Source organism: Colobus angolensis, unplaced genomic scaffold (genome assembly GCF_000951035.1).
Source record: "Colobus angolensis palliatus isolate OR3802 unplaced genomic scaffold, Cang.pa_1.0 Scaffold142, whole genome shotgun sequence".
Taxonomy (NCBI): domain Eukaryota; kingdom Metazoa; phylum Chordata; class Mammalia; order Primates; family Cercopithecidae; genus Colobus; species Colobus angolensis.
This window is the reverse complement of record NW_012114511.1, coordinates 5417803-5432149: the sequence shown is the minus strand read 5'-3', so window position 1 is coordinate 5432149 and position 14347 is coordinate 5417803. Positions and strand designations below refer to the sequence as shown.

At 43.4% G+C, this 14347-nt stretch overlaps 1 protein-coding gene across 1 annotated transcript in view; it reads left to right on the top strand.

Moving 5' to 3' along the window:
- Positions 1-516: 516 nt before the first annotated feature.
- Positions 517-14347, top strand: part of NRG2 (neuregulin 2) — a gene marked incomplete at its 3' end in the record, with an annotated part of 207999 nt that continues 194168 nt past the window's right edge. Inside the window, exon 1 of the mRNA XM_011935338.1 lies at positions 517-1402. Coding sequence (XP_011790728.1) covers positions 712-1402 — 691 coding nt within the window. The remainder of the gene's footprint in view (positions 1403-14347) is intronic.

The window sequence follows — 14347 nt, the reverse complement described above, 5'->3', positions numbered from 1 at the left end:
TTCCATAATGACGGAGCTGGGATCCTCCCCCACCTCAAGTCGAATATCCAGCTCTCACCAGGCGGTGGCAGGACCGAGCACGTGGTATCATTTAGGGGCTGGGCTCCAGGGTCCTCCTAGGAAAGAGGACAGCCCAAGAGGAGAGAGGCTGGCCGGCCACCCTGGCCAGGGCAACCTCTCTGGCTCCTACAGCTGTCGGCCAAAGGCAGGGGGCACGCCCTGCGTCCTATTCCCACGCTCACAGGATGGTGTCAGGAGCCCGTTATCTCTTCTCCGCCTTCTCCTCACGCACCACCCCTACTGTCACACCGATAAATCCCGAGAGCAAAGGGTGGCACGATTCCTCCCTCGCCCCTGCGGGCTGAAGGCGGGCACTAAAGCAGTGCAGTCCCGAGCTTCCCCTGCAGAAGCCGCGCTCCCCACTCAGTCCGGGGGCAGAGGGGGCGCGAGAGAGCAAGTGGGCGGGCGTCCCATCCTCCGCATCCTCCTCCAGGTCCTGGCGCACAGGGTGGGAGCGCTGCGCTGCGCCGCGCTGCGCATCGCGGCCCGCTTGCCGCCTGCCCCCTGCCCTAGCTGGGCCACCTCCCCGGGCTGCCGGTGGAGGGCTAAGAGGCGCTAACGTTACGCTGTTTCCGGTTTTCCAGCGGGCTCTGTTTCCCCTCCCAAGGCGGCGGCGGCTGAGCGGCGGAGCCCCCCAAATGGCCTGGCCAGATGCGGCAGGTTTGCTGCTCAGCGCTGCCGCCACCGCCACTGGAGAAGGGTCGGTGCAGCAGCTACAGCGACAGCAGCAGCAGCAGCAGCGAGAGGAGCAGCAGCAGCAGCAGCGAGAGCGGCGGCAGCAGCAGGAGCAGCAGCAACAACAGCAGCATCTCTCGTCCCGCTGCGCCCCCAGAGCCGCGGCCGCAGCAACAGCCGCAGCCCCGCAGCTCCGCAGCCCGGAGAGCCGCCGCCCGTTCGCAAGCCGCAGCCGCCGGCGGCATGAGGCGCGACCCGGCCCCCGGCTTCTCCATGCTGCTCTTCGGTGTGTCGCTCGCCTGCTACTCGCCCAGCCTCAAGTCGGTGCAGGACCAGGCGTACAAGGCACCCGTGGTGGTGGAGGGCAAGGTACAGGGGCTGGCCCCAGCCGGCGGCTCCAGCTCCAACAGCACCCGAGAGCCGCCCGCCTCGGGTCGCGTGGCGCTGGTAAAGGTGCTGGACAAGTGGCCGCTCCGGAGCGGGGGGCTGCAGCGCGAGCAGGTGATCAGCGTGGGTTCCTGTGCGCCGCTCGAAAGGAACCAGCGCTACATCTTTTTCCTGGAGCCCACAGAACAGCCCTTAGTCTTTAAGACGGCCTTTGCCCCCCTCGACACCAACGGCAAAAATCTCAAGAAAGAGGTGGGCAAGATCCTGTGCACTGACTGCGGTGAGTCGCCCCCTCCCTTTGCTGGAGAAAGGGGGGAGGGGCGAGGTGGTGGAGAATGGGGGTGGGGCGGGGAGGTGCTGCAGGTGCCCAGGCCTGGCAAAGTCCGGGCGCTGGGGGGTGGGGCCGCCCCTGGGCAGGGCGCCTGGCACGGGTGGGTGAGGGGGTTGGGGCTGGAGAGAAGGAGGATCAGGCTCAAAGTGTGCCAGGGGCGGGGGGCGGAGGGAGGCGCTGGCCTGTGCCAGCGGGGATCTGCGGCTGATGTGTGGCATGTGGGGCTGGAAAGCTGCCATCATAGCCCAGTAGCGGAAGGAAAAACGGAGAGGTCCTGGCGGTGCTGGCCTGAGGCTGTGTCAGGAGTGACCCTCGGAGGCCTTGCCCTCTCTGCTCCCGCGGGCCTGCCGTGCCCAGGCTGGCAGGGTCTGCAGGAGCAGCTGGGCAGACTCCCAGGCTGTGAAGGCCTTCGCTTACAAGTTCTCCTAGGGAATGATCGCCCCCGCCCCCTCCTTCCTCCCCTGGGCTCGTTGCTCTGCTCATCCACACCGCTGGCGCAGGCAGAGTTGGACTTTTTCTGCTACTGTTTTCCGTCCTCCATGTGGCTCCAGGTTTTTTCTCCATCGTGATTGTCTGTCTTTGCTAAGCAGGTAGCCCATCCTTTTCTTAAGACTAGCAAGCAGTCACCTCTTTTTTTTTTTTTTTTGTAATAGCTGTTTCTGGGGGATATTACAAGGTCTGTTGATTGCGATGATGATGAAAGAGAGTAACTTACTTCTGCAGAATGCTTTAAGTTCAGCTCTAACGTCTTACTCGCCAGATGTATTTGACTGCATCTTTCATCTTCATGATGTTGGATGCTGCACAGGAATGCAGGTGATTAGAAACAAAACACTGAAATCTGTAGATCTCTGCAGCTGGGAACGGAAGTCTCCCATGTCAAAAGTCAAATAAATGTCAGTCTAAGAGCTTTTTCTTCTTGTCCCTGAATCCAGTACTTACTTCTTAGTAAGATATTTCAGATCAAATTGACCCACACTGGAGTATTTGGTGTAAGCCCGTCTCGTGCTTATTCACGTTGGGGTTTCTTTTTGTCCCAACTAAAGCTGAATTTGTTGGCATGTGGTATGACTTGCTGGACTGTGTAATCGCTGAATTATAATAGACGTCCTGTACTCTCATAGAAATTGGTATGTTTGCCAGTTTACCAACTGATTCTAGGTAGTGTAGACAGGCTTTGTTTGCGTAGCAAAATATGTGTAACAGCTTGTAGTAAGTTTTGCTGCCCTCATCTTTCTAGATCAATACCTATGACTTTTGGAAGCTTTCCTCCCCCACTCCCTTCAGGAGGCAAATTATAGGAGTTTAGTTATGGGAATATATCTAGGCACTAACTATGTTAAACTGTGATCACTTTAATGAGAAGAATCTTGGCAATGTCTTAATAAGGAGGGGAAAACTTTGGAGGATAGCAGCAGTTTATCACCCTGGCATCATCCTTAGGAATATTGTCGACTGCTTTTTAATATTAGTTTTATGTTCTGAAATGTTTTATGATGACAAGCAGAGACCAGCTAAGAATTTCTAGTTTTTTATTCTATTGAGTATTTTATCTGAGATCCCTTGGGAAGCTGTGAAACAGTATTATACAGTGGAAAATAGATAGTAAAAATATTTATTGAACCTTGTTCAAGGACAGCTTCTGTTTGGTTGTTGGTGAGTTGCTCCTGCATTTGCACAGTGTATATCTCCACATAATCGCTAGTCTGGGTCGCTGAGGACTTGACAGTCTTTGTCAGACAACCCCATAGAGTAACTGCTCCCTTGTCTCCCTCCTTCTACTTTCTCCTTCCCCCAACACAATATGCCTCATCAATTACACATTGTTTGTTCTAGTGAGTATTTAATAGCTTAACAGTTAAATGCAGAAATCATGAAAGATTTGAGGGTCAGAAACATGGTCTGTTTCTAGATTATGATCATCTCGTATTATCAAAATAGCATGTGTAGTACAGTTCTTAAAAAGATACATTTAGAACTACAATCACTGGTAAAGGAAGGGCCCTCACATATCACAAATTATCAAGGATCAGGAATGTGTATGACAGTAAACATTTTAGAATGCAAAAAATTGCTTTGAATTGATATTCAAAGGAAAGTGTATAAATAGGTACTATTTTGGGGAGCCTTATATAAGGGGATTAGAAATTAAAGTACCTATTTGTGAGACTTGTGGAACTGGTGATAACAGAAGAGCATAAACTGCATTTTCTTATTTTCTGCTGTGTGGTTAAAGAAAACATGTACTGGTAATGGTATATTAAATAAGGAAACAAAATCATCCTAACTAACCACAACACTGTCCTTGTGCTTAGCAGGAAATAACTAACAAATTCATTTTCTGTTTTCTATTCTAAAGAAAGCCCTCTGGGCCACAGGGTCATTGGGAACATTTTCTCCTTGGAGCAGATTTGCCCATTGCAAAATAGGGAAACTGGCACTTGGAAACTGTCGTCGTGGCCGTTATATTGAGCAACTGAGGTTGCATTGTTGCTTTGTTTAGCTAGTTTCAGGTCTGAGTGTGTGTAGGTTCTGAGAGGTGTGGTTCCCTGGGAGGTCATCTAGAAATCTTGTGGGGTTTTTTTTGGGGGGGGGCACCATATGGAGGGATAATATTGTGTTTAAAAATTGGCCTCAGGAGCATCAATGCAGGAGGTCACACTGGACCTCTTCTTATCAGTCCTCGTAAATGGCTCATTTCCACGCTGAAATGTTAACTTGAAGTCTGTGATATAAGGTGGGGAAAGGTAGACAGGGGTCTTGCTGGAATAGCAAGACCTGCCAGAGTGGTATTTTTACATATCTAATGGGTATTATTTATCCAGAAAGAGTACATCTGGTGATAGAGTTGAGTAAAATCTTTGCATTTCTTAGAAGATTGCATGTTTGGAGGGAGGTGTTTTCTGTACCTTCTGCGGAAAGGAAGGAAAAAGAGTTAGAAAGACCTTGCAGGGATTAGCAACACTGTACAATGTTATAAAAGCATCCTGTTCTGCAAATAGTCCTGCATTTTAAAAGATGGTTGCATATATTTTGGTATAATTACACCCTATCTTGTTGTTTTCTTATATTCATGTTTTTAAGCAGTTTCCTTATTGAATAGATGCAGTAAATAGCATAAAAAATAAAGATCATTTCTTTCTTTGGGATTTCCTGATTAGCGGTTTTCCAGTGTATAGTGTACTTCGTTGTTAAACAAGGAAAGGTGTATTCCTGGGGAATTTTACATTCTTTAGGATAGTTTTAAATTAATGTGGCACCCAGATTCACATATTAGAGAAAGGTGGTTCACAAAATTCAGTATAGCAAAAACGACTACATATTTTTAAAATGCTGTTTATTTAAAGAATCTTTTCTTCCCTAGCCAGCTGGAAACCCAGCTGTGCTGCAGCTTGAAGATGGGAAAGTGAAACTAGATTAGAAACTGACCAGTCCTAGTGATGAGGACTAGAGGCATGGTTGCAGATTTAAGGATTGAATTACCACCCTAATGTCATTATTTCTTGTAGTGGCTGCTTTCCTTGGCAGACTGCAATTCTTGGGGCAGGAACAATAGCTTATTTTTGAGGTCTTCTTTCTCCTAGCTCTCCTGCCCCCCAGTGTTTCATACTTTGCCTGGTTTATAGAAGGACTCTCCATCAGTGTCATTTGAATGGGTAAAGTCAAGTGAAGTTAAAGAAAGCCTCCAGATTAATACTAAAACAATCTTAACTCTTTGACCTGTGACATCAAGTCCTGTGCTGAAAAGCTGAGTTTGATGATAGCCTTTACCTGTCGCTATGGGAACCTTTCTTCCAAAAGAATCATTATCAACTAGAGTACTTAACCACAATGTGCTTAATCATTGTGCTGATTAGTGTTAATGGGATTTGAGCGGTGGAGAATAAAGATCTTGCTGGAAAAGACCCTCTTATTTTTTTTCTTTTGGAAAGTAGATTACTACTTGCCCACCCCCAAATTTAAACAAAAATAAAACAACCTTCGGTTTGAATTAACAAACAGTTTGGGAGCTAGGGATGGTGGTGTATTAACAATTTAGGTGACTAACTTCCTCTTGGCCCCTAATCAAAGCAAATGTGCTTCCCCTTTACCATCCTCTTTTATCTATGGAATTTTAATTTTATTTTCTAATATCAATTAGTTTTTTTCTTTACAAAATTATATTTATATTTTTGGAGCTGTAACACACTTATATGGCTCAAAATTCAGAAAATACATAAAAATATATGAAGAAAAGTTTCCTTCTTAACCCCCGTTCTCAGCTACCCAGCTTTAAGGCTCTGTGGTAAAATATTCAAGAATAATTTATTCTTGAAGTGTGTGTTTCTCTAAAAACACAATGTTTTTCAAAGTAGTCTTTTTTTTTTTTTTTTAGATGGAGTCTTGCTCTGTCACCCGGGCTAGAGTGCAGTGGTACATTCTTGGCTCACTGCAACCTCTGCCTCCCTGGTTCAAGCGATTCTCCTGCCTCAGCCTCCCGAGTAGCTGGGATTACAGGCACCTGCCACTGCGCCTGGTTAATTTTTGTATTTTTAGTAGAGACAGGATTTCACCATCTTGGCCTGGTTGGCCTCTAACTCCTGACATCATGATCTGCCCACCTCGGCCTCCCAAAATGCTGGGATTACAGGCGTGAGCCACCGCGCCCGGCCCAAAGTAGTCTTATATTTTCTTTCGACAGAGGAAGAATGTTAATTTTGCCATTAAGTCAATTTTGTGGTAAATTCTTCCCAGGTAGTACATATTTTCTTAACCTGGCCCAAGATCTTATCCACCTAGTTCTAATGATCTCTGAGTCCTCTATCTCAAGTGTCTAGTTAAAGGATCCTCTCTTCTCAATACCTTACCTCACAGATATAATTCAAGATTCAGGAATGAAAATACCAACTTATTTTTCAGATACTTTGCCATTAAGTTTTCCATGACAATACATTTTATAAGTCTTAATTGGGATGCTCAAAGGAGAGATCCAAAGGTTTATCACTGAGATTCAGGGCTGCATCTCAACCCATACAGCAATTCTTATCGTTTCACCCGCTTGGTGATCTCACAGTAGCGTCCATGTGGGAGATCACATGATTTCACAGATAAAAAGAGAAAACTCCACAGTTGCATGATTGCTTTGATTTTCATTCAGAAGCCAGAGTCCCCAGTTGTCAATGAAGAGTTTGATTTGGACCATATTCATGCACAGCTGGTACACTTCCAGGGAATTTAGCTACCTGAATACTGTTCTGAAGTACATTTAAGGTAACTGATTTGGACATAGCATTAAAATTTCAGAGGATCAGGGAATTGCCACTTGGATAAATAGGAAAAAAGTAAATATGCAAATATCAGAACAGCAGAAGTCTTAACCCTCTAAACGCTGTTTGCTTAGTGGCATTTGGCAATTTTGAAAATTTGGGAAAGGAATGGTGATATCAGTATCATTGAAGTTTCCCCAACGCAGTTTTCAACAACTTGTTCTTAGATCTTTCTTTGCAAGGTCTGAAGTGTTGTTAGTATAATTTACACTAAAAGTAAGAGAAATTTCCCCCCAAATTTTGTGCTTGGATGGATGGGTGTATAAGGTGTGGGGATTTTGGTCTTACTTGTTTCTAGCAAGTTAACCCTCTCCTCCCACTTACTGTTTGGAATTTGTACATAGAAATAAGTCCAGTTTATGAATTTCAAGAGATGATACAGGGAATTCTTTAAGAAACTAGGGAAAGTAGATGAATTAATCGGTAGAAGTGCTAAATTATGACAAGTTCGAACAATGACTTTTATATTTAATTAAAGCAGACTTCTTTAAAAACAGTAATACATGCAGATGAATCTTGCTGAGCTAGAGCTCCATGTCAGGTTGTAAGAACTGAAGCACACATAGAGGATGATTAAAAGGTATTAGGATGACATGAAAGGACATCCTGTACCCAGGCAAAGAGCTAGGGAGCTTTTGCCAGTCTGGGGTCAAAAGACAAATTCACACTTATGGAGTGTGATTAATTGCTGCTAATCAGCTATAATGTTTTTGATAATTATGAAATAAAGTTAAGAAGCCTTCCTTCTCTGGCTAGTTGGGAGAGTGTGGCATATGAGCTCCATTCTACAGTAACATTCCCTTCCCACTTTGTGTATGCGGTAAGATCCAAATAGCCATCTCCAGGGACCTTCTCTGGGACAGAGGCCTGACACTTCCAGAGCCTGTCAGCTCTGCTCTATGCCTCTGTTCAGGACCAGATTGTGCTGCTAGCCTCCTGAGTGTGGGACAGGACTGGTGGTTAACATTTCATTTACCCTTGCAGATGTTTCTAGAGCAGCAGAGGCCTAGGTACTGTAGAAAGTTTCTGTATTCTGCAAGCAACGCAGACCTCCAAGATGTGATGATCATCAAAATACATCAAAAAAAAAGTATTTTTTTCTCTCCCCAGAAACTGAATCCCCAGTTCTGTTTATCATTCACAGTTTCCTGCCCTGTGCTGAGGACACTGGCTCCCTTACACCTTCTTTCCCTGATCTGTTATATAAAGACTGAGGATCTGTCTTTGTCCTTTACGCTGGGATGTTTTACTTGGTCTTGATCTTGATATTGATCCAACTAACAGAAGCCAGGCTGAATTAACATTCCTCAGAATTGAATGAGAGGAAGGTCACAAAATGGCTAAACACCTGGTCCAGCCCATGCAAAAGTCAGGACATCATGAATTCTATTGTGACAGTGATGCAATTTGATATCCCAAAAGTTTTATTACAAAAAGAACTTTCTTTTAATTCAATCTTTTAAATATTTGCTTCAACAAGTATTTAAATATATATTCTGTGTAAAGAACAAGTTACTTTAGAGGAACTGCATCAGATACAGTCGCCATCACCAATGAGCTTACAATCATATAACAGTAATTTAACTTAGAATACGATAAACACTATAAGATATGCCAACATAGTGCTTTTGGGAGGAGGAGAAGAGTCAAAAAAGAAAGAAAGATAATATCTGGTTAGAAGATTAAAGAACGTTTCTTGGAGAAGTAGTTTGAGAAGGATTTCCTATAATCAGAGATAGTTGAGGTGAGAGTAGTTTGGGAATAGAGATGAATCAATTGATTAAATGTATTTCATGCAGCAAGAGCAGCATTCTCAGTATTAGAGGGGGGATGTTTGTGGAATTAAAAAAAAAAAACAGAATGAAAGGGAAATGAAAATGAGTAGCCTGGAGAGGTAGATTAGGGTGATACTGTCTTTCTTTCTTTGCAGAGATAGGGTTTTGTCATGTTGCTCAGGCTGGTCTTGAACTCCTGAGCTCAAGTGATCCTCCCCCTTTGACCTCCCAAAGTCCTGGGATTACAGGTGTAAGCCACTGCACCCAGCCTAGGGTGATATTTTAATCAGTCTTGAATGCTAGGCTGACGAATTATTCTTAATTATGTAAGTAGTATTTGAAGGCTTAGGTTAAAAGTAACTCAGTAACATTTTGTAGTTCAGTGAATGGGTCTTGCACACATTTCGTTAAACTTAGCTGGAAGTTTTGTGATTTTTTGCTGTGGCATTCTATTCATGTTATTATAAATGGTATTATTAATTTAATTTCATTTTTCAGTTACTCATTGTAGTATGTAGAAATATCATTGTTTTGTTTTGTTTCATATATTGACTTTGTGTGTTGTGACCTGAATACATTCACTTATTTGTTCTATCAACTTTATTTTTGTATATTTCTTGGGATTTTCTATGTACATAATTGTGTTGTCAATGAAAAAAAGATATTTATTTTTTCCTTTCTAATCTGTTTCTCATTTGTTTCTTTTTCTTGCCTTATTACACTGCCTAGGACTGCCAAAGTACAATGTTGAATAGAAGTGGTAAGAGCAGACATTTTTTTTCTATTCATGCAGGAAAACATTGAGATATTCACAATTAAGTATGATTTCAGCTAAAAGTTTTTAATAGCTGCCCTTCCTTCAAAAAAAAAAAAAAAAAAAGTCGACTCAAAACAGCGTAATGACTAAGAGTTTGAGCTCTGCAGTCAGATGGACCTGGGTTTAGAAACCATCTTTTGTGGCCAGGCGCAGTAGCTCACGCCTGTAATCCCAGCACTTTGGGAGGCCGAGGCAGGTGGATCATGAGGTCAGGAGATCGAGACCATCCTGGCTAACATGGTGAAATCCCATCTGTATTAAAAATACAGAAAATTAGCTGGATGTGCTGCCACGCGCCTGTAGTCCCAGCTACTTGGAAGGCTGAGGTAGGAGAATCACTTGAACCTGGGAGGCAGAGGTTGCAGTGAGCTGAGATTGCGCCACTGCACTCCAGCCTGGGTGACAGTGAGGCTCCGTCTCAAAAAAAAAAAAAGGAAACCATCTTTTGCATATTCCAGCTGGGTGATATTGGGCAAGTTACTTTCTGCATCTTAGTTTCCTGTAAAATGAAGATAGTGATAGCACTTAATAGAATTGCTATGAGTATTAAATGTAATAATGCATGTAAAATAATTAACATATAATTTGCTTAACAAATGTTAATTATTAACCAAAGTGAGCAGGAAGACTAGGTAAATGAAAATATTAAGTTCCAGAAGAAGACCGGGGGCAGGCAAGAGGAAACATTTTTATGAACAACTATGTTTTTCTCCCAGATATCCCCATTTGTTTCAACTTGAGAGTTATTGGGCTAGATCTGGTGGAGCTGGTGGTGAGAAGAGAATGCGTTATGTGTGTGGTCTCATTGTGGAGACATCCATGTGAGTCCCAGGATATGAATGCTCTTTCTGTGGAGATCCCAAGTAGCCTACAGATCTTGATGTGCTCATAGGTATGTGTTGGTCAATTTTTTGAGAAGGGTGCAGATAGATATTGTTTTTCTCTGTTTCACAAATGGGAGGACTAAGACGCATAATCCACAGTGTCTCTTTCAAACTCCCATCATACTAGTGGGGTGAACCAAGTTCTGGAGTCCTGCCAGCCTTGCTCTTTGACTTCGGTAGGTCTTATCTTACATTTTTGCTGTTGTCAGGAGAAGTTGCTGAAAGTCCCTGGAAGATGGCTGAAAGCTTCCTTATTTTCAGATAGGGTCCCTGACTCATCCTGCTTTGATTTGGGGGTTTCCAGGGTTGAGGATGGGTTCACACTCATCCTTTCTCTTTTCCTGTTTCTGTAGTGAGTTGTAATATATCCGGTGGCTTCCCAAGGTCAGAGGAATAGAGATGTGATCATGTAACAGGTGACATTTTTTGAGTTTGTGTGATTTTATTTTTATTTTAAATAATTAATTGATATGTGAAACCTGATGAAAGTATGAAACTTTACTCTTTAAGTGTTTGTAGGACAAAGACTGCCAATTATTTTACATGCATTATCTCATTTAATACCCGTAACAATTCTATTAAGTGCTATCACTATGTTTATAGAAAATGAAAACACAGAAAGTAATGCATTTGGGGGTTCTTCCTCTAAATATTTGTTCGTTATTATTACCCCACAGGTCCTTGGCTGGCCATGAATCCCCTGACCTCAAGAAGTAGTCTTTATTTTTTCTTATTCTTAAAGTATTAGTATTTGTGGCCTATATTATTTATATAACACATCATTTAATGCCATACATTGCTAGTTATCCTTTGATGGACCAGTATCTTATCTCATTTACCTGGTGGTAATATCTTTAGGGGCAGTAACTTAAAATATGGTGAAGTTTTAATATTTGATTGCTGGTATTGCCAAGTAAAAGGGGAGCAGTGGGAGCGTTTGCTTTCTCTGCTGCCCACTTTTTTCCTAGACACATTTCAAGATTCATCAAATGACAGCCCAGGCTAAGGGACAACCATGAAAAGTGCCTTCAGACATTTCAATGAGCGTGGAATTTTGCTTCTTCGTATGTTTCAGTTCTGTTTTTTTTTCTCAGTAGTCCATAGTTTCTTTATTTTCTTGCAAGTAATTGTCCTCTTTTGTTGAGTTTTAGAATTATCCCTAGGTAGTTTTTCTCATGTATGTCAACATTTTGGCTTGTGTTCTTTTTCTGTGTTTTGATTAGTTGGCATTCTGCAAAATTTACCAGTTTCACTTGCCACCGGTACTTTTTGGATATTCCTTATTCTGGTCTCTCACTGGAATGCCCAGATGCACTCTTAATCTGGCCTCTTCATGCTTCAGGCTGAATACCTTCAGAGGTGAGAGGTATGACCAGGTGCCTTTTTTGTAGTAAGCCAAGATCACGAATTAGGAGTAGCACCTTTTTGCCTAGTAGACAATTTAGGGGCTTCTGGAGGCCAGTACTGGTTCTTTGATTGCTGGTTTTCGTTTTGAAAGGGTGGTGGTGGGAGCCCAATGCTTTCTCCTAATGTTTCTCCTTTGGCATGTTCATTCTTTCACCATTCCCTTGAAATGAGGCATTTTCTGCCATGTCTGCTTGGCTGAAGTATTGGGTAGGGTGTTGGCTTCTCCTCCAGCTCCAAGTTGGACACCACCTTGCAGAAGGCTGTGGCACTCAGCGTCCTTGAGTCTCTAAGTCCCTTCCACTGGTGCCTTTGGCCATAGGTATGATCTCAATACAGCACCACAGCACCTTGCTGCACTTGCTTAGACCAGCAATAGATTTCTTAAGCACTGCCCCATTGATGCCTCTTTTCTGGAGTAACTTTGTATGGCTTTAGAGAGGAGGGTTTATTTACCAGTCAGGGTGGATCAGGTAGTAATTAAGCAGATGATCTGTCATGTCTGAATCTCTGTCTCTGGATGAGAGAAAACAGCAGGGCTGCATCCAGGGCAACTTTTCTAGCATTGTTACTGGTTGATTTGATTTTAGGGGAAAAATAGTGAAAACAAAAATTTTTTTTAAAAAAGAAAGGAGTCTCACACCATGACAGGATCCAGTTGTCACAGGATGAATCCAAGGCCTGTAAGTGAAGAGTTGCTTTTAAAGGACTCTGAGACTTCCAAAGACAGCCTGTCTAACTGCTTACTGTTGGTTGGTTTCTTTTTCACAGTCTGTTTGTATGGGTTTTACTTCTGACCCTCTCTTACCTGAGGCTTCACCTCTCTTACCTCATCCCACCTGGCTTCCTTCCTTTCTACTTAGGCCTGCTGATAGAATTGCTCTTCTCTGAATGTAACATCCATTCTTCTCCCCCATTGTCAAGAATCAGGAAAATTTCCAGAAATTTCTAGTATAAAATTGCCAACCCTTCCTTAGACCTTAGGTCTAACAGACCTAGTGGGGAGGTAGGCACAAGCCTGGGATAGGATGAGAGTGGAACCAAATCTGGTAAACCTGGCTAAGTTTCCCTTAGGTTGGATTCTTTTGGACATAACATGGAGTTTTTTTTTTTTTTTTTTCTTCCCAGAAGTCATCTTCCATAATTCCAGGTCTCATTTTCAAAAGGAATGCTTTCTCCAAAAAGGCTAGTAACATTCACTGGTGTCTTAGTAACATATACATTAAGTTGTCTTGGGCAAGTACTGACAGAGATTCCTTTCAGATGGCACCTGCAGCGCTCAGCCCAGGTGATTCAGGCCAACGCTAAGAAAATCCCACCATGTAGAGCCACGTAGTATTACCATCTGGGCAGAGCCAGACACTACCACCACTGAGAGAAAGGAGAAAGGTCTTTCTGCTGGAAAGAATCTAATTTGTAAGTTGAAGGGAGGCACATGGGTGGCTCCCAGATTGGAAGGGAGCTTTCCGTATTTGTTTCTTACTGTGTAAATTATCTAAGTACGTTTCCACTGTGTATGGTTTACACTCAGTCAACTGAGAGGGCAAACGGGAGCTGGAGCTGAGACTGGTTCCCTTGGAAGTGCTGTTTTCACCTCTGCCAGGCTTTCCCCTGCTTCACCTATGCCTACATACAATGTGGGCTCTGCACTTCTCCTGTGTGGTGTTACAGCCTCAGGGCCTCTGGTGAATGGTCTGTCTTACGTCCAGAGCTTGTTTTACAGAAGTAAAAAAAGTTAAAAACATTGGTTTTAGTTTAGTTCTGTAAAGGGAACACCTAAAACTAGTGCATCCTAGGGAGCTCTGTCTAAAAGAAAACACTGAGTTGGTAAAGAGTCCCAGTGGGTTTGATGGGCTTCACTGGGTCAAGGTCATGAACCATATATATATTTTTTAAGTACAACAGTTTACTTTCCTCATGTCTGAAGTTAAATAACAACCTAATCATTCCAGAGTAGGAGTGAGTGTTCTCATTGTAAGAGGGAGAAAAGGGCGATTGATAGTGCTGCTCTGTCCACATGACTCAAGGAGTAATCCAATGACATAACTCTCCATTCTAGGGTTCAAAGATTACTTTCTGTGGAGGAGTTTGCTACTAACAATGTGGCTTTGGGAGAGGAGCCTTATGGTTGGCTTGCAGTTGACCCAGTCAGCCTTAAAAAATGAAGCTGGTTTGTGGATCCTGCCATGGGTTCCTCCAGGAATGCTGTCATAGCGTTTGGTTTTCTGACACACCTCTTTCCCCTCTCCTTTCCTTCTCAGGTCATTCCATCACCATGTCTTCTTTTGACCACTTTGTAGAGGGTACAGTCCCTTAGGGGTTGTCCTTGGTTCTTCTCTCAATTTATGAAATCTGATTTTAAGGTTTCATCTATTCATAGCAGAATGGTTATGACTGCATGCTGGAGCATTTTTTTTAGACAGAGCCTTGCTCTGTCACCCAGGCTGGAGTTCAGTGGCACGATCTCAGCTCACTGCAACCTCCGCCTTCCAGATTCAAGCAATTCTCCTGCCTCAGCCTGGAGCTGACTTTTAAAGGCAAGTCTTTACTCTGTGACTTACTAGCTGGATAACCTGGGGAAAATTAATGAACTTCTTTGTGCCTCAGGTTTCCTGGCTATATTATGGGGCTCACAGTAATACCTACCTCATAGCATTGTGATAAAGATTTGGTGAGTTACTCCACATTAAGGGCTTAGAGAACAGTGC